A 21,267-nucleotide genomic window follows, 5' to 3' on the forward strand; every position below is an offset into this window, starting at 1 on the left:
ATGAAAACAGGGTGACAAAAGTTTAATATAAACTTATAAGGTGATAGTGGAGATATTTTACAACAAACTTATTAAGCAGATAAGCATGTATTAAAAGTGTACCCGTAGTATGTAATTGAGCATGTTATTGATATAAGTACTGTTTTCTCAACTAAAAAGAATAAAATATACAAGTGCCGAAGTTTCTAAGTACTTTTCTGTTTCTTGCTTGAAGTAATTGTATGAACTTATGCATACTTGATCTTGTGCGAAAAAACTTTGATATATATTTATCTCGTAAATCTTAATATAAATCGCATTCCATAATAAAATGGTATTCATCTTCAAGTTTATCACAAAAGGACCATGCTCTATTTTCAACTGGTGTAACTACTGGTTTACTCCATCGGCCTGATTCAATATGTAATCTATGTGATGACACACGTAATTTTGTTATACAAGTGCGAATTTCTTATAATGTTAACAAGGTTAAGATATTCTTGGAATTCAAAAAATTTAATGTTATTATAAAATAGGGCCCTACTGGAGTCACTTAATCGACCAGTTTTGCACAAACGTGTCTTTAAGACGCCGATTGACTGTCGACAAGAAAAGTTTTACATTTACGATGCCCTGCATTATCCAGACATCCTGAAATCCCATGGAACATAATAGAGCTTTTTCAGCAAATTGTAAACGTTTTGGGCAAATTTGGTTTCATTGCATTGCAATAGTTTTATCCAGTATTTGATTATGTTAAAATGCCTAATATTCTGCATTGACACCCTCTCCAGCTCACCATATACAACATAATTCTGCGTACTTCTCTTAACGCATAGAGTATTTTGCAAAATTGTAAATGAATACGTTCAGTGGCTTGGCCTTTGTTAAATCCCCAGACTTCGCTTCCATAATTTAAAATAGGAACAATAAGTTTTTCAAATAAGTCTAACCTGTGTTCGAAAGTCACATCTGTAAATTTGTATAAGTATTTTTTCATTATAAATATAGCTTTAAGTGCTTGCCCTGAAGGGTGATTTGTGCTTCATTAAAATATAATGAACAATCGGCATAATATAATGGACTGTGACCATCGTATAATGAACAATGAGCATCATATAATGGAGAGTGAGCATCATACAATGGACGATGAGCATCGTATAATTGAGAGTGAGCATCATATAATGGACAGTGAGCATCATATAATTGAGAGTGAGCATCATATAATTGAGAGTGAGCATCATATAATGGAGAGTGAGAAACATATAAAAGAGAGTGAGCATCATATAATGGACAATGAGCATCATATAATGGACAATGAGCAACATATTATGGAGGGTAAGCATCATATAATGGACTATGAGCATCATATAATGGACAATGAGCAGCATATAGTGGACAATACGAATCATATAAACGACCTTGAGCATCATATAATGGTAAAATATCCTCATACTATCGTTAATTAACAACGTTTAAGGCCAAAGTAACAGCATATAATATATATTCAACATCATATAATAATATATATAGTCATGAAATATACGATGTCATGTTAAGGTAGCTATGGCGTTCCATAGTAAATTATATTTTTCAGGCAGACCTATGTACATTTTGTCTGTAAAAATCAGTGGAGGAATCGTTTAATGCGCTTTGTGGTATGACGTGTATAAATAGTCTATGAACAGAGAGGACACAATCGTCACTGTAAATAAAATAAAACGTTTGCATATGCATCGAATAGTAATGTTTTCAAATAGTAAGGCTTATTGCTGTTAAACTGGTCGAAATTCTATGATTGACGATACATTTGGACCGTGCTCTGTGATAAAGTGGTTAAATGCATGTGCGTAAAGTGTCGTCCCAGATTAGTCTGTGCAGTCCGCACAGGCTAATAAGGGACGCCACATTCCGCCGAAACAAGATTTTTGCTAAGAAGATAATTTCTTCAAACAGAAAATATCAGAAAAGCGGAAAGTGTCGTCACTGATTAGCCTGTGCGGACTGCAAGGCTAATCTGGAACGACACTTTAAGCACATGCTTTAAACCCCTTTTTCACAGAGCACGGCTTATTTTATACACAAGTGTACCCATTGTATACTTCCTCGGTGTATTAAAGTGATATTATGAACATCTAACAGTATATGCTATGTTTATAGGTGTCTATCGCAATCGATGATTTAATATTTTTGGTGTTTTTACTCCATATACACGTATATTTGTAAATGCAGCATCAACATACTCAAACAATAATCCGGAAAGAGAAAAATAATTCATTTGAACATCAAGCTTACTTACGTTTTAACAACTGACGACAGAAATGATTCTATGTGGGATGTGAATCTAAATTTAGTTTAAGTGCAGATTCGTTCATACGAAACAAAGACACAATTTTGTTTTACGGATCATTTCGGCTTAGAGGACTGGGTGAGTCATGTAAATTATCGAATATATATATTTATATATTTATAAACAAATGGTAGCAAGATGAGTTGTAGATAATTGGTCAGTTACCACATTTTAACTAACTCGTTTGACCGGTTAATTCTTTTCAGCTAAATTCAAAAGTGAAAAATGCCCATAAGCACTTTAAGCAATGCTGGAATAGATGTATTAAAGGGTCTTTTAACGTTTTGGTAAATTGACAAAATTGAAAAAAGTTGTTACAGATTCGCAAATTTTCGTTTTAGTTATGATATTTGTAAGGAAACAGTTATACTGAACAAATTTACCATGGTCTAATATAGCCATTATATGCATCTTTTGACGATTTAAAAACCTGAAAATTATAAAGCGTTGCAACGCGAAACGATTGAATAATTTGGAGAGTTCTGTTGTTGTCGTTTAATTTTTTGAAACTACGAAGATTGCTTTTATAAAGTATAAAACAGTATTTATACATACTTGGCAGGATGGCCGAGCGGTCTAATTGGTTTTTACTCCAGGACTCCGGCGGTAACTGGTTCGAGCCCTGATGCGGTCTACTTTTTTTCCCTTTTTTAATTTTATTCTTGATTTTTTTACTGGAGCTTTTTAGATCCAATGTTTACATTTATCAATATAAAGCATTTAATGACAAACTTCAAAACATGCCAAAATCTGTGAAAAGGCCCCTTTAACCAACAGACCATATAATGTATGAATAATGTTTGAATAGTTGAATAACATTTTGTTCAGTGCGCCTGTCATTTGACACATTAATTAATGACGGGTATGGTCGATTCTTGATACAAACAATCGTTCTTTGTCTGTTAATAATATACATAATTATCGTGGATATGGTAAAAACATTCTTGAGGCACGCATTTTTAAGCGATTTATTAGTGTGTTTATTATCCGTCGAATAGATATATAGCGAATATGTTGTGGATTTTGGATAAAGATCAAGTTTATCAATCGCTTAGAACCTTGGTAGCGCGATGTATCCTAGTATTTCCTCCCGTTTTCCATAGCATCAAATTATGATCAAGTATCGAATTTTGGCATTTCGTTATTCCGTAGTTGACGCAAACAGAGTTTCAATTTGTTGGAAAACCCCGAGTGTAATCTAAAAATACCGATAGCTCAAGTTTATACGATCGTTGTTATGCTATCGATTTGTATCTGGTAACAGGATACATATATTTATATTCCACTCAACAAATAAGTTTCATCAGTTATTATAATGTGATGTGCATCATACAAACAGAAAGAATAAGAAATGGTAAATCAATTATGTCTCTGTAAATATCATAGGTGTTCAATAATGAGAGTGTCTACCTCATTTAGTGATTTATGTACTTTAACGTCCGTATGTTCCATGCTTTAAAGGAGCATTATGGTGGCTAGTGCGAATTTGTATTTGAGCCGCGCTCTGAGAAAACGGGGTTTAATGCATGTTCGTAAAGTGTCGTCAAAGATTAACCCGTGCTGTCTTTACAGGCTAATCAGGGACGACACTGTCCGCCTTAACAGGTTTTTTTAATATAAAGAGTTTTCCTTACAACAATTAAAACAAATAATGAAAAAGCTGAAAGTATCGTCCCTGATTAGTCTTTGTGGACACTTGCGCACATGCATTAAGAACATTTTTCCCAGAACACGATTTTATATTTACAAAACGACCATGAACTAAGTGCTTGTTAAATGGTAGCTTACCACACATATCTTGTTATGATTAATTGCTCATAAAAATATAATGATTGTTATAATGATACAATAATGTACAGAGTTGCAGTAAAATCGATATAAAAACATATACATGACGTTCCGATGTAAGAATACACACGATAAATATAATAAACTGTTGTAATGTTAGGTTTTAATTTAAGTTGGCTTAAAAGCACATATTTATACATACATACATGCATATAATATATATTATGATATATTTTAGCTTCTTGATATAAAATTAATAATACAATGCTTTGCTATATGCATGTCTGATGGGTGAAATATCGTCGACATGCCGCTTTAAATGATTCTTTTATTTCAACATTAATGTGTTTTTAACATTTTAAAGATTTAAATGAGAACGTATTGTGAAACCTGTATTGTATTATTTATCAGTTTCTATGTACATTCCAAGAATCTTTTTCACATACTGTGACAGTTTTGATCCACCATTTGTGAATCTTCATCAGACAGTGACTTCGCGAGAAGTGAATGTCACAGGGCGGGCTTACTGCCGGACTGGTTCCCAGCAGTTAAAGGCCTGTAGATGGGGCTCAGTTGATAGCCCCCCCCCCTCGTCCCTGTTTATCACCCGTCTCTCCTTAGCTATCGCTACCGATTCCCTAAGTACTCTGAGTGCGGTGTTGTTTTCCTTATCTATCCCTTTCAAGGTGCAAGTTTCAAGTTCACCCTTCCCAGGCAATGACATGGTTGTGCCTCGCTATATGATTTATAACTGCACTGTTGTTTCCGATTCTCTCCTTCCTGACCGCGTGAAAACTTGCGGGCTTTGTTGGCCTCTTTTTTGTGCTCATTGATCCGAGTTCCAAGTTTGCGACCTGTTTCTCCTATGTACACAGTTTCACAATTCTTGCAGGGGATCTTGTATACACAGCCGCACACCTCTTCTGTCAGCGTCTTGTCCTTAGGGTGTACAGGCAAGCGTCTGGTAGTGCTGTGTGGTCGCATTGCTACCCTTATGTTGTGCTTTCTGTAGACTCGCGCCAGTACCTCAGATACATTTTTCATATAAGGAATGACTACCATACCCTTCGACCTGTTCTTGGTTTTATCCCTTTCTTTCCTCCTTTTACCATTCCCCTCCTGTTTTTTCTGATATCTTCGTTTCAGTGTCTTTAACTGGTATCCGGAGAGGCGCCCCCCCCCCCCCGGAGAGGTGCTCCGCCCGGAGAGTTGCCCTCACTTTTAATTACAAACAGCTTGTAATGATTGATTGCTATTGGAACTATGTTTTGAACATCAAGATTTGTTATGATTATACTCCTAGTTTTTCATAAACCCTTTTAGTTTTTCCTAGTTTTCCCGTAGTTTTTTGTTCAGAGCACTCCTAGTTTTCTCCTAGTTTTTTAAGACAAGCTGGAAAGCCTGGATTATCAAGATGGCGACGTCCATGCCGAGGCAGGTATTTTTTGCTGTTTTATACCCTTTATTGCTTGTATTTATTTTTTAAATTCCGCTCACTTTCCAGCCATATTAGCAAGAAATTTACTGGCGTTTTTTTCATCGTAATATTCGCTCTATATATCGCCTTTACTCGCCGCGAAATTTATTTATTTAGGGGGCTCTTCTCCGGATCATCAATTCTGAAAATAGGGCACTTCTTCGCCATTATTTTTCAGCAGCAGGGCAGTTCTCCAGTTCTCCGTCCAATAAAATCAGTTAGGGGGCTAATATCCGCCCAGTGAAAAAAATGAGATGGCACTTCTCGGGGGGGGGGGGGGGTAGGCTATCCTAGACTATCTTTAACCCTTTTGTTTATTGTCAATTGTGGATAACCGCACACTTTCAGTGCTCCCCTGATGTGGTCAAGTTCCCTTTTCTGATCACCTTTATCAGTCACTATTGTAAAACATCTGTCGAGTGTATTGCATTGTTAAAACGATGAAGGCATGCTATTAGAAGCGATTGCGATAAAAATTATGAACACACCTGTTACAGCAACAATTACATGCATTTCAGAGGTAATCAAATAATCAATAAAAGGATATTATTAATCAACTCTAATATTTACAGCCACTTGTAGACTTAACACATACACAATTTTGACGGCTGTTACACTCCGGCACATGATGTACATGAAGTAAGCCTACCGCTTTACGAAGTTGGTGATTTAGAAGTCCCTTTTAATCGAAAAACTTTTTCGGCACTGCGAGGTATCAACTTACAGCTTACTTTATCATAACTAGTTTAGTTTTTATGAATTTAACCCACTTTATACAGCAACAACATGGGGAAAGCATGTATTAAACAAACACTCAAAACATTAATATAATAAAAGGTATAAGCATGTATTAAACAAACACTCAAAACAGTAATATAATAAGAGGTTATTGCTCACAATAAACATGAAGAATTCTCTAGCGCGTTCCTTCCTTAGTGTTTCATTATTCGTAAACTATATGCAACTTGTACTCAACGTGTAATCAACAACTATAGGTACTGCCAAAACGTCGTGCAATCTTATATAAGCGAAGGTTCCAAAACGTGTCCGTAATAATAACTATGACTCTTAACGTATACCGTATCCTAAAGTTAAGAGGCTATAGATAAAACCTCATCTTACGGAGCATTCCGGAGATTGTCGTTAAGTCACGATTGACACAATAATAATAAGACAAGTGGAAAGCGGATGTGTTTATTGTTGGAATACACACTCTAAGATAACGTACGTTTTATTTTAACTTTTCGTATTAAATGTGTTACTTAAACGCGTAATAGTTGTAACTGCACGCATTTTATTAAAGCAGACATTTCGACGAAGAGTATAAACTTGTAAGTATACAAAGTTGTATTCAAAATAGTATTTCTACTTTCGATTTCAATTCATTGCCATTAAACATGATATGTTTCTACATGAGGTCACATAATGTGCATATTAATATTCTAATTTAATTCTAGTATTGAATTTAAAGAAACACATTAAAATACTTAAGTAAATAGAGACATTTAATTCAGAGCCCGTTTATTTCATTTAACCATTGTTATTTAAATATTTATCCTACTTTCGATATCCGATATCGACATTAAGATTTACATGTATTCGATTCTCATAATGATCTTTAAGAAGTGATGGGATTAACACGCGTTGTATTAAAAGCAGATGTTTCGACGAAGAGTATAAACTAGAAAGTATACAAAGTTGATTTCAAAAAAGTATTTCTACTTTCGATTTCAATTCATTGACATTGCACATGATGTCTCCATTCTATACATTGATGGTGACGTCACTACGTTACTGTCATCTGAAAGATCGTTTGTTGACACATTGATGAACTCTCTACATGAGGTAACATAATGTGCATATTAATTTTCTTATTTAATGCTAGCATTGAATTTTAAGAAACACATTCAAGTACTTAAGTAAATAGAGACATTTAATTCAGAGCCCTAATATTTCACTGATCAGTGTAAAAATATTATCCTACTTTCGATATCCGATATCGACATTAGGATATACTTGTATTCGATTTTCTTAGTGATCTTAAAGAAGTGACGGGATTAACACGCGTTGTATTAAAAGCAGACATTTCGACGAACAGTATAAACTTGTATGTCTACATAGTTGTAGTCAAAATAGTATTTCTTTTTTCGATTTCAATTCATTGACATTAAACATGATGTCTCTACATGAGGTCACATAATTAGCATATTCATATTCTTATTTAATTCAAGCATTGAATTTAAAGAAACACATTCAAGTACTTTAGTAAATAGAGAAATTTAATTCAGAGCCCTAATATTTCACTGATCAGTTATTGAAATATTATCCTACTTTCGATATCCTATATCGACATTAGGATTTACATGTATTCGATATCGCCTACTGAATGTAATAAGTCATGTAACTGACATTTTTATACATTTTTACTTTTTTCTATTTTTGTGTTCATTAAGGTGAAATACATCAACTGTTAAAATATTAAGTCAACCTTTTTGGTAAAAATAATGTTTTTATCAAATTTTTGAAATTGACATAACAAACACATGTCATTTTCTGAATGTAAAAAGTAGTGTAACTGACATTTTGTTAAATTTTCAAGAGAAGCAAAAAATGTTTTATTAAAATAATAAACCTTTTTCCATATTCAAATTTTCTTATTAGTATTATAATAACACTTGAAAAACGAAACAAAACTCCAAATTGATATGTCTTTTTTAAAACAAAAACAAATTAAGAAAGGAGCAGTTACCATAATTTCAATACTGAAATATTTTGAGCGCAAAAAATAACGTAAGTGCTCTTACTGTATTTTGGATAATGTCTGAAAATATGCATTCCTGAACAATTCACAAAATGTCAGTTACCCTAGTTCTTACATTCAGTAGACGATATATTCTCTAAGTGATCTTAAAGAAGTGATGGGATTGACACTGTATCCCATTTGATACTAGTTGTTTGAAATTATACTCATGTTAATTTATGGAATATCATTGTATATGAGGCATAATTTTGTCCCCATGGATAGGGAAGAATTATTAAGCTCTTGCCCATACGTACATTTGTCCATCCGTGCGTATATTACGAAGCTTGTTACATGTATTTTGAACTCCTTTGAAGAGGCTTGGCTGATCTCGTAAATACTTTCACATCAGAATGTCCTTAATACAGTGGCGTAATTACATGAAGGACTTACAGGCAAGGGCTAGTAACTGTTTCTCCAATTTCAAATTCATTCATAGTTACATGCAATATAATTCAAAGACTTATTACCTTCATGGTTGCACACTATACTCCAATAGGAGAGATCGATTACAACACGATCAATTATTAACAAATTAACAAAAAACCGAGTTATTGTAAAACTTTCAAGTCCGTGCAATTATTTAGACAAATCACAAGTCTTATTGATCTCACATGACAAGTGTGAGATTTGTCAAACCGATGACCGTAAAAATAAAAATTGATGTAAAATAAAAATGCTAAGGTTGAAAGCACTCAATGATTTTTAAGATTGTGTTTACATTTCAATGTTCCGTGATATGGCTTTCACGCTACACCGGTTATTATTAAACAGTTTATAAAGACATTGGAAAATAAGCCAAACGAGCCTTTGGGAGACTTACACGATGTCGGTTTAAAGAAACACCAGCTGTAGCAGTATTAAAAAACAACAACTTTGGTTCGTGTGATACATTGATACAGTAAAATGCATTAAATTAGGATTGGCATAAGTATATTGGGACCATATTCTTTTCAAAAACCTTATGCTCATAGGACGGAGTAGGGTTGTAAAACATACTGCTATATCTTTGGAAAAGGAAATATGCGAGTAGTTCTTTACCAGTATAAAGATGTTATTTTTTTGTCATAATGACCACAGGTAAACTACATTGAGCCTTATAAAGATGCAAATGAAATGGAGATCTGATAAATGTGCTTAAAACCATTAGTCACGCTATCCTTCAGTTAGCTACTTAAAGCAACGTAATTGCTGTTATTTCATGTAGTATTTAATTTCATCTTCTTTGTTTGCAGATAAAACTAAATGGCAAAATTTACAAGAATATTGTCCTGCATCTTAAGATTGTCAGTAACCGTTTCCAGAAATATTTGGAATTTGTGTTGATTTCGGCTTAGCATATTTTTATATTTATATTTTTTATAGACAATAATCATCATGTCGGAAAACGAAAATAGGGATATCAGAACGATATCTGACAAGGATTTCAAAAGCGAAACGTATATCATACGTAAACCTGTTCTGGTCACCTTCCTAGCACAGGACCACCCCATTGGTACCACCAACAACTCGAAACTAAAGAGCATGGTTGTAGACAAGAATTCGAAACTTGTAAATCGCGAAGTAGATATTGACATGAAGCTTTTAGACGAATTCTTCAGAGAACAGTTAACCATACAGCCCCAGGTCGACTTTCTTGTAAATCACAAACACGACGAAATTCATGAGTATATGAAAACAATAGAGGCGGAGAAGTATGACGGTTTCTTCTTTGTTTTCTTATCTTACCTGTCCCTCAAGGAACGAAACAAAAAGGGCGAACTTCCGTGCCTTAAAGTGGAATGTTACGACAAAGCCGTACCGATAGAGGATTTTATGGTTATGGTAAAGGGACGTAGAGACATGGCCCTGAAGCCGAAAGTATTCATCTTCCAAACAGACGATCTGGATCTCATGCAACCAAATATAATAAAGAAAGCGTCTGGTTTTGGTAAAACGATAGAACTAAAGACAATGACGATACCAACAGATGCTGACCAGCTCATGATGATGTCAACACTTCCACAACGGCTTCCAACACTACGACCGGAAACGAATGTCGCCATACTAACAGCGTCCGAGGGAGGAGGGGTTTTCGGTCAACCAAGCGACGAGACTGAAAAAGTCACAGTCAGGAAAGAGAATTCCTTGCTGATCAAAGCTCTCGTGGACGTTCTCAAAGAAAATAGAGATGTTGATATCTTAAGCTGCACTCCGCTGATAAATGGAGAGGTAGAGAAGCTTATAGATGCACTAGGCCTTGCAGACGAGTATGGGAAAGATTTCGTTGAAAATAAACTAGTGTTGCCCGTTGTGTACTCCACGCTTACAAAAGATCTACATTTCTACAACGTGCGAGACAATCCAAATGGACTGTAACCGTCAAACTTCCGAATGATTTCATTACTCAAAATACTTCATGTATTGTTTTCGAAAACATTGACATTGTTGAATACGTAAACATAAATTTAATATTATAATCAGACCTTATACACGATGTGCTACAGGCTATGTTTGATTCTGTTATAAATATATTGGCTGTTTGGGGTATAAACACTTAACAAAATAAGTATGTGTGTTTTATAACACATTTAACTGTGTTTTAATATTTTAACATTGCATATGTGTTGCATATGGTGTATACACTAAACTATTTAATTAATGCTTGTGTTGTCCCTGTTATAGCATATGACGCCTCTGTATGGGGAGTAAAGTCTTACTCTTGCATGCATCAATGCAATTCAGTATAGGGCAATGAGGTTCTTCCTGGGCGCGGGCAAGTATACACCGAATACAGCTGTACAGGGTGAAATGGCTTGGAAGCCAATTTTAAATGAACAATGGAAGATGATATATAGCCATTGGCATAGATGTTTAAATTATAATGAAAACAGAGTAAACCATAAGACATGTATATGGACTTTACAAAAGGGCAATGCTAGATGTAAAAATTGGTGCAAAACTGTTAGATGAGCTAAACAGTTTTAGTTTAGAAGGCTATTTACAGCTGCCATTCTCGCAAATAAAGTTTCTACAAGGTATGTCTGAAAATATAATGCGAACCCATATTGAATCTTGGGAAACAGACTTGTCGATGGTAACAGCTGTAAATGGCCCAGGTAGAAATAAGCTTAGAAAATATAGGCTTTTTAAATCTGATTACTCTGTGGAACATTATTGTAAAATACAAATGCCATACAGTCATAGATCAGCACTGGCCAAATTCAGGTGTGGAGTGACTCCACCAAGAATTGAAACTAGACGTTATGAAAACTTAGCACCTGATCATAGAAAATGTCCTTTTTGTGTTAACACAGTAGAAACTGAGATGCATGTAACACTTCATTGCCACTTGTATAGTTTAGATAGAGAAATACTGTTTGAAAAAGCAGCCTCCATGTGTGATACTTTTTTAAGTTTAAATGACATAGATAAGATGAAATTGATTTTCACACACCCAGATATGGTTAGGTTACTAGCAAAAACTTGTTGTAATATACTGAAATTAGAAATAACCATTTGTACGGTAAAAATAATTGTATATAAAATAAATATGAATTTTAAAGAAATGTATGTTTTATATGCTATGTAATGCCTAGTGTTTATTAACTTTTTCTGTACTTTATCTATGCTGGAAGTCACTTGCTAATCTGTTTGCTTTTAATCTGATTAGAGGTGATACATGTTTTAGATTTTTTAACCTGAGCATGTCTAGTGCACTATTCACAACATTGTCAAATTTTATCTAAAGTTATTGTATCCTGTTTTTTAGACAGTAATCCTACATCAATTTGAGTGTCAACATTTTGGAGTTGGATGGATGTCATGATTAGGAAGTCAATTTCAGTCCTTTTATCATGTAGAAATGTGAAAAGAATGTCGTGTGTATGTGCTGATGTCAACGAGCTATGTCAAACAAATTTGAATGACCACACCAAGATAAGGATCCATACCGGCTAACATTTTACAATATTTGGTATGACAGCAAGGGTTCTATGGTTTGTTTGACAGTGCTCGGAAGCATTACCAAGTACATTGTATTACAAACTGATGTGTATATGAATCATAGTCACTTATAGTTATTAAAGAACGGTCATGTACATGAGGTTACTATATATTCTTGCTGTGTTGATTTTATATGTATGTATGTGAATATGACTGAAATAAACTTATACAATATGTTGTACAGGTGTTTAAATAAATACTTCCATAAAACATAAGTGTACTAAAGGTAATTGCAGAAGTTTTTTTTTCCAATAACTAAATTGACCATGGTTCTTACACATGTATTTACCAATTCCAGCAAAGAAGTCCATTAAGAAATCAGTCAGTGTATTAAACGAAAATACAAAATCTTTGAAGTAAAACATGTTAAGGTTATAATTATGTAACAATGCTGTTGTATTCATTAAATTTCATTACATAACGCTTAGTGAATTTCTATTATTGATTATTGTAATCCACATGTCCGAAACTTTGTCCGACATTATTTTCCGTTCGAAAACTATTTTTACGTAATAACTTATTTCCAAGATGATTTCTAGTAGACATTGCTTGTTGTTCTTATAATTGTATGTTTAAATATGAAAGTTCACACGGAACTATTTGCAACAGAATTTCATTATTCATCATTTATTGTTACAAGGCATGTTACGGAAACTAATTGTTTTAATGTGCAAATTTTAACTTCTATAAGTAAATAATACATGTTTATATAATTGTAAATGTATTAATATTTCAGTTCTCGTAATTTAATTTCATAGCCGCTGCACTTCCATATAAGCTTCATGGTGTTGAAAGGTGCTGATTGGTTGCAGCCAAATCTGAAACCTGCAAATGGTATATAATGAGGTTCTCGCACAATTTTAGCAACAGTCGCTAACATCAAAATCCATGTTCATCTCTTAAGAAAAAACAATTTAAAAAAAGAAACATGATACAATTATTAAGGACAGTAACAATCTCAAACTGATCATTTTATAATGGAAGAACTATTTTTAATTATCGTAAAACAAAGCATCTATGTACTCAACGGTTATAAGTTTAGTATTGTTGATTAAACTTAAATAAATACTATGTTATCGATTAAAGTAAGTAGCTTCGAATACATGAGAATATTAAAACCTAAATACATTTCTGTATTTACTACAGTTCGCTGCCAGACTCAACCACACACCGACCCGGAAACTTTCGAGTAATGTGTCGCTTCTCTGTTTCATGTATGTTAAACATGACACTACTTCAAATGGATGTTATAATCAAGTAAAACGCGTTTAACCAATTAGATCTTTAAGAGTTTAAGACACCGAATTCAGATAGGCCGTACCGAACGGAAATACATTCGACTCTTTAAGAGAATTCATTGTAAGGTCGTTTGAACAATTGACGTTTAAAATGTACATTCCTATACTGCCGTTATGATGTTTGTAATGAATGCGTTAATTGATGTATTACTCATAGTAATTTATGAAAGGTTAATACATGATCGGAGTGAAAAAAAAAATCAATAAAGCGGTTGTTTCACAATGGTCTGTTAAAAAATTGGACACTTAACAATATGCAATATCAGCAATTGAACAACTTCGTCCCTTAATAAGCCCCTTAATTATCCCCAATCGGATGAATTATTATCATGAAACAATGATGATTAACGTTTACGTATAAAACGCTATCGATGCACTTTTGCAAATGGAAAACGATCTGAGAATGAATATATGTGTCTTGTTCTGTGAAAGCTGGTCATAATGCATGTGCGTAAAGTGTCGTCCCAGATTAGCCTGTGAAGTCCGCACAGGCTAATCAGGGACGACACTTTCCGCCTAAACTTGATTTTCGGTAAAGAGGGACTTCCTTGAAACTCAAAATACCATTAAAACGGAAAGTGTCGTCTCTAATTAGCCAGTGCGGACTGCACAGGCTAATCTGGGACGACACTTTACGCACATTAATTAAGCCCAGTTTTCTCAGAACAAGACACATATGATATTAAAGAGAACAGCACCTTGTGTTATTGTGTAAAATATGTCATTATTAGGCACATTAGACGACGCAATCATTTTGTTTTGCATTTAATGTTTCGATTGATAGCTATTTCGAGAAACAAGTACGTATAAAAAGAGAACTATTAGAAGCCTGAGGTGTCAAATGGTGGGGTTATATCGCACAGATGGACAAATTTAAAAATATAAATTTATATATAAGTGACAAATTATAAATATATTAAAGATACATGTATACACAAGGGTTGGGTAAAGAGCAACACCATCTATCGGTCGTGCACAGTATGATAAAGATAATGTAAATATTAGCAATATTTCAACGAGTGCTTTTTTTACACCGATGTATTGTGTATTGGGTTAATTCTATTGGAACAACAATAAAGGAATATTAAAAGAAAAAACAAAAACCGTTTGATTTGATAATCTCCCGACCAACCCGACCGCATTTGTCATTACGATAAGACTTGCATTCAATATTTATATAAAACATAATATGGCAGGGTGTCCTAAGAGGGATTAATCTATTACGGAATTGCAAATTTCAGTCACAACTTTTAGCCACGCGATGGCAATCACCCACGTGTAACTTAAAAACCAATGTCTGGTATGTCAAGCTCGAATCCCCTTAACCAGGGAAAGTGATTGCATTCATGCCATATATGTCTTAGTTTTCTCCAAGAAGGGGTTTACACGCGCGTTTGGTGTATTTGGTTTGTAATAAATCATGGGCTAAGTGCGGTTTTTTTGCTAACCCCAATGCTTCATGTTTGTTTATCTTTTTTATAGTAGTTCAATTATTGAATCTTGTTTTGAGAACAATTTCAGACGTCACATGAAGGCACCACTGGCGGGAAGTCCGGTGGTGCAGAACTTGGTCTCCTCTTCGTTATGTTTCGTAAATCTGGTGAACACTTTTGTTATTTGAAGACTGTTGTTGTCAAGTGTTAGTCGATTGAGCTCTTCAGAAACCGTCTTGACCTTTATGTTGAGCATCTAGATGCAAATATCACGGTGATGACCGTAGTCTCAATTAAGTTAGAACACGTATTCGAATGTGAAGTTTCCGCTTTACTGGTTGCACTGATTTGCGGCCGATGGGTTTGTTGTATATTTACAGGCTATTGGTCGATATGTGGTATCCAATGTTGTTAGATTGGAAATTATTTAGAAGTATCATCACTGAACAGTTGATTTTTGAATGTTAAGCGATTCAAATTAGAATCATCATGTATTTTAAGGTAAAACGGTATACAAATAAAATATACATTTCACACATAGGGACCCCAATAAACATATATGTGTTTTATACGCATGTTAAGCTGAATGCGTTTAACAAAAGGTATGTTATCCGAAATTAAAGAACACATTTGAGACATAATAAAGTCGCCCTTTTTGAACGTTTGATTTTTGCTACTTTTTAGTTGAATGTAACCCGCATGTGCACTAGTTCCCTAATGTAGTCCCCAATGTTTAAGCATGACATTGATATGTTGGTGAACATTAATGCTATCCCTGCACAAACAATCGAAAACTTAAGAACAAAATGGGTGTAATTTACTGAAAACATGCTTCCAGTAAATCAAGATTATTTTGTTAGATAATATAGCATACAGCGTATTCAATTAGTTAGTGTGCTGTAACCTATAATTCAGTTATCAGTTCATTCTATACATAGATGGTGACGTCACTACGTTATCGTCACCTCTATACTAGGACGCATCACATTCCCCTGGTTTGGAGAATAATGCTTCCGCCAAAGTAGTTCTGCGTAGGAATGAAAATGTTAACAATGAAAGAAAAATAGTGTTTTATTGTGTGTTTAAAACGGAATGTTGTTAAAAGAAATGTTATTTAATTATTTTTATATGTGATTTTGAATCTCTATTAAGACTGATATCGATTATTAGAAGCACGACTTCCTGACCTACTTTCGCTTCCACTTTTCAATCGTCAAAGAAGTGCTACCCACAAGTCCTTTCGCGTTAGTACACAGGTCAGTAAGACCGGTGTGTACACAATGTTATCAGTTACGTATTTTATTAGTGTACTATAATCTTTAAATCGCAATTTTATGGAGCTTAGGTGTTTAGTAACACGGTAAACGCCATGCATAAAATTATCCCCCGCCATAGGCGGAGGGATATTGTTTTGGCGTTGTCCGTCCATCCGACCGTCTTTCCGTCCGTTTATCCGTCCGGCACTTTTGTGTCCGGAGCAATATCTTGGAAATTCTGTGTTTTTTTCTTGAAACTTGGTATATATATGGATAAGAGGATGATGCACGCCAAATGGCATTGTGCACCATTTGATAATAACGGAGTTATGGCCCTTTGTGTCTTGAAAAATGCTTTTTGTGTGTGTCCGGAGCCATATCTTGGAAGTGCTTTGACGGATTTCATTGAACTTGGTATGAGTATATATATGGATAAGTGGATGATGCACGTTGGCGTTCACCATCCGTCCAGAAAACTTCTGTGTCCAGAATTATAATGGCGGGGGGTATCAATTCAACGAATTTGCTTGTTTAAATTACAAAACCACCGACTTAAGTCACATTACAAATATCCCAATAATTTACCATGTCTTGCTACTTATTGGAATGCATAATTTAAGTGATATATTGCCTAAAGAGATACAACTTTTTATATTTATTTTGGTAAGGAAAAAATGTTCGCGGGAAAAGATCGATACAACATTTATTTAATCATATTGTATAATTCAAGGGAATGTAATGTATACATTCTAAATATGTGTTTAGGTCTATGAGTAACCTCTGTCGCTTAGTACAATCGGACGCAGGTTAAAGGCTCTATAAAGGTGAGAAATTAAATTATTATGCATATAAACTGGTCTAATATTTACCGGATTTCAGTTTCCTGTGCATAAAAAATGCTCATAACACAGCTTAAGTGCAAAGTTGTCAAGACTTATGGAAGATATACCCGTTTCATAATTAGTAGAAATATTTACAACTTTGCAACCAACGTGATGTGTAGCCTCAAAGCGTTTACGTATGCTCAAAATAGCCGAAAGAAAAATAAATTTTAATTCTGTTTTAAACAATTTTTTACCAACAGAAAGTTACTTATTAGATCACTACAAACGTTTTAACCATTTAGAAGTGACCAACTTTGTGAGTGATACCGGAAAACGTTCAAAATCAACGATATATTTTTGGTGACCTGAGTGACTTTCACTTTCACTTTCCGAGTAAACAGCGATGTAAATAAACTGACTGTTTGTAAACACAATTGACTTGGAGGACACTATATTTTGAGCTCAAAACAAGTTGCATTGCTTATTTTTGTATGGAAATGTCCAATTGCATATACATATTGTTTTTTGATAACCTTTATAAATAAAATATGAAAAACAATAATTAAAAATCGGTAAATTATTACGGATCGTGACCTTTATAGAGCCTTTAAAGATCAAGGTCACACTGAGGTTAAATGTCAGCATCGCGTTATGTTTAAACCAACACGTATAAGCAATAATTCAGGTAAGTATTATTTGATCCTTTCTAAAAAATAAATCAATTGCGAAAGCTTGATCTTGCAATTGCTAGGTCCTAACAATATTTTACAGATTTGTTGTAGACACAATTTAATGCCACTCTTTACGATTACACGTCTTTGACAAACATTTTTAATTATTAAACTGTATCAATATAAATATATCATTACTATAACTGTCGAAAAAATAAATGAATTTAAATGGTCATAAGCGAACGACTTTGAATATGTGTGCAACTTACATTATGTGTGTATAGCAATGCAACATATTTTATTGTACTTTGCCATCAGAAAGTGAGACATTTGTATCTCTACGCTGCATGTGTCTCATGTATCATATGAAGCACATTGTTATCGTATTATATTCTTTTGAAGGCAACATCGCTGGATTAAATTGATGAACACAAATTAAATTAATTCGTTTATTTGCGATTTTTGTTACATTTTAAAATTCAAAGCTTTGTAGTATAAAAATACGTTCTGTGTCACCAACCACACTTTTTACAGCTGTGAAAAACGCGTTTTTAATATAAAAATATATATTGTTTCGTTTTTATTACAAAATGTTTTTATGGGGTTTCATTGAAAGCAACTGTCGAGATGAAGTGCTTGCATTAAATAAATATGGTATTGTCATATTTTGGTTAAACATTCATATCTTATTTCGTCCATAAAATGTATAGCATGACGATCTTGTTCGAAACTGGGTGTAATTGATGATCGCATATCATGATAGTTTATGTAGAGGATATGTGTTAGTTTCGGCACACTTGTTCATGTTGAGCTCACATTACAACATTTTGCTCAGTGGGAGATTTTATGACACCTTGTAGGACAATTGTCAGTACAGTATTATCTGGAGTAAAGTCGTGCTTTTATTTCTGGACAATTACTTAGATGTGCAAAGCTTGACCGAAAAAGCGTGCGTATGTTATTACCTATATATGACTTTAAAACTTAACAAACTAATCAGACTGACTGTTGGAAAGAAATTTTATCATCTATACAGGCATATATTTGATTACCAATTTAACATGACAATCACTGGAATGTATATATTTTTTACAATATCATAACCAATGTCAGGTACTGGAAATGTAGTATTTTCAACGTACGGCATTTGTTGAAAAATATGTAACAATTTTGTTTCTTTTTCTTCATTAAAATCTTGCAGCGATGACATGGTAAATTCGAATTTTGATCTGGGATTTTAGCTAATACACTAGGCATTAGTTGGATTGCGCAACATACTGAAGTGTTGACATGCACAAATTCACCTTTAAGCTGTGCCAGTAACATCAATATATTCCACTATTTTGATACTAAGATATTATTTTATAATGGAGTCAAAGCTTACGTGTATACCTGAACCCTTCATATGTTCCCTCTAAAGTTTTTGTCGTATGGTACAAATTATTCACATACCGTCCATACTATTTAGTTATATTAATCTTAGGTTTTAATATTAATTTGACTTTAAATTATCGACTTAATAAAATAAACCTGTAAACAGACTTTTAAACTGCTAAAACAATCCGATCACTTATTATAAATGTAAAATAAAAATGTTGACATAACATAACTAGAAAAATGCATTCATCAAAATACAAAAATTTAAATACAGTTTCATGAAACTGAAAATAATTCAAAACATCACTCACCGTACCTTCTAATCATATTGAAATTAAGCACTTAAGAAGTCTTAAACATCACACAAATTAACACAAATAAACAAATAAACGGTGTAATACAATTGTTTTTGTTTTAAAGTTCATCTTGAATCCCGGAACCTCCGGCGAGACTATGGTTCCGCGAACCGGAAATCGGTCGTCGCTCCTCGTCCAAAACCGTCAGAAACGTATATGGTGCACCACGACTCAAAACGTCAACAGGCTTCAACTTCACATGTCAGCCTAACCCGGTACCGTGTACAGAGACAGTTCCAACTTCCGTCAAAACACGTCTTTCCAACTCACATCAGATCAGATGCGGTGGTCAGTCAAACGACTGACTTCCTTTTCCATACTGACTAGCAACAAACTTACAGTTCCCATGAGACTTAGTTTGATGGATATCGCATCCAGCTTTGCTTAGCGTCACTTTTATTTCTTTTTATATCGTCCGACATCGAAGGTCAAACCACGTTGGGCGCCATTTTCGGAGTTCGTGTTCTGCGAGGATTTATTTTGACCAAACACAGAAGCAATATAAATGATTTTATTGCAGTTGACCGTATTAACGATGTTGACGTTTAGGATTTCTCTGAAACAAATATTTAATAAGATAAACAAATGAAAAAGAAAACATATCTTAACACAACGATAGAACAATACACATACAATATAAAGTAGGTAAGGCGAGTCAAAATACAATAAACGCATTATTTATAAGGACTGCGAACAATACCAAATAATACATACATATCATAATAATATGTTATTTAATAGTTACTAAAGACAATGGATAGTATACCTGAGTAAATATATAATTTTCCTCCAACAAATAGAAATACGACCATCTATGACAGTTGAAATTTATGTGCACGTGCATCACGAGCAAGGATAAGATAACGCTGATGTTAGTAAATCATGCATAAGGTTAAATTGTTAGGTTGCTTCCCTTTGACTATTGAAATGTATTCAAATTAATATTAAAACCTAAGAATAAAAAAACTAAATAGTATGGATGGTATGTGAATAATTTGTACCCTACGACATATTCAATGCACTACATTTCGTGTTGGCGGATCATCAATAAAGTGAAGTGTAGCTAAGTCTAGTTGCCGTTCTTTGCGATAGTCTGATGTATGCCTTCCGATCAAATGAGTCGCGTTCTGAGAAAACTGGGCATAATGCATGTGCGTAAAGTGTCGTCCCAGATTAGCCTGTGTATTCCGCAAAGGCTAATCAGGGACGACACTTTCCGCAAGAACTTGATTTTCGATAAGGAGGGACTTCCTTGAAACAAAAAAATCCATACAAGCGGAAAGTGTCGTCCCTGATAAGCCTGTACGAACTGCACAGGCTAATCTGGGACGAAACTTTACGCACATGTATTAGGCCAGGCTTTCGCAGAACACGGCTCAAATTTTAGCCACGCAGACATATGCAATCCCTGACGTTTACCGGATTAGACATACTCCCTCTTTCTAGTTTGACTCCACGGATTCTACTGTTACTTAGGTGTGATTTCTCAAGTGATTTTCAATAAGCGTCAGCATGTTCACACACCAGCTATTAACTTTTTACATTCCTTAGTATTCTTATTCTTAGCCTATTTGCTCGAATATAACATATTGAATTACACGATGTCTGATATGACGTGTGACATTTCTTAAGTTTTTTCTTAACTTAATGGCATCCGCGACAGATGAGTTAAAA

The 21,267-nt window shown here is 34.1% G+C and overlaps 1 protein-coding gene across 3 annotated transcripts; it reads left to right on the forward strand.

The window, feature by feature from the left end:
• The first annotated feature begins 6,690 nt into the window (after window positions 1-6,690).
• On the forward strand, window positions 6,691-12,557 carry LOC127847380 (uncharacterized). Of its 3 annotated transcripts, none has more exons than XM_052379248.1 (2): window positions 6,691-6,818; window positions 9,760-12,557. In XM_052379248.1, the coding sequence occupies exon 2, from the start codon at window positions 9,772-9,774 to the stop codon at window positions 10,750-10,752; it is 981 nt and encodes a 326-aa protein (XP_052235208.1). In that variant the 5' UTR covers window positions 6,691-6,818; window positions 9,760-9,771; the 3' UTR covers window positions 10,753-12,557. The 3 variants fall into 3 exon arrangements, with proteins under 3 accessions (XP_052235208.1, XP_052235209.1, XP_052235206.1); XM_052379249.1 differs by having other exon boundaries at window positions 6,768-6,925; XM_052379246.1 differs by lacking the exon at window positions 6,691-6,818 and adding an exon at window positions 7,271-7,439.
• The last annotated feature ends 8,710 nt before the right edge of the window (window positions 12,558-21,267 follow it).

The sequence above is a fragment of the Dreissena polymorpha genome, chromosome 10 (assembly GCF_020536995.1).
Source record: "Dreissena polymorpha isolate Duluth1 chromosome 10, UMN_Dpol_1.0, whole genome shotgun sequence".
Lineage (NCBI taxonomy): Eukaryota > Metazoa > Mollusca > Bivalvia > Myida > Dreissenidae > Dreissena > Dreissena polymorpha.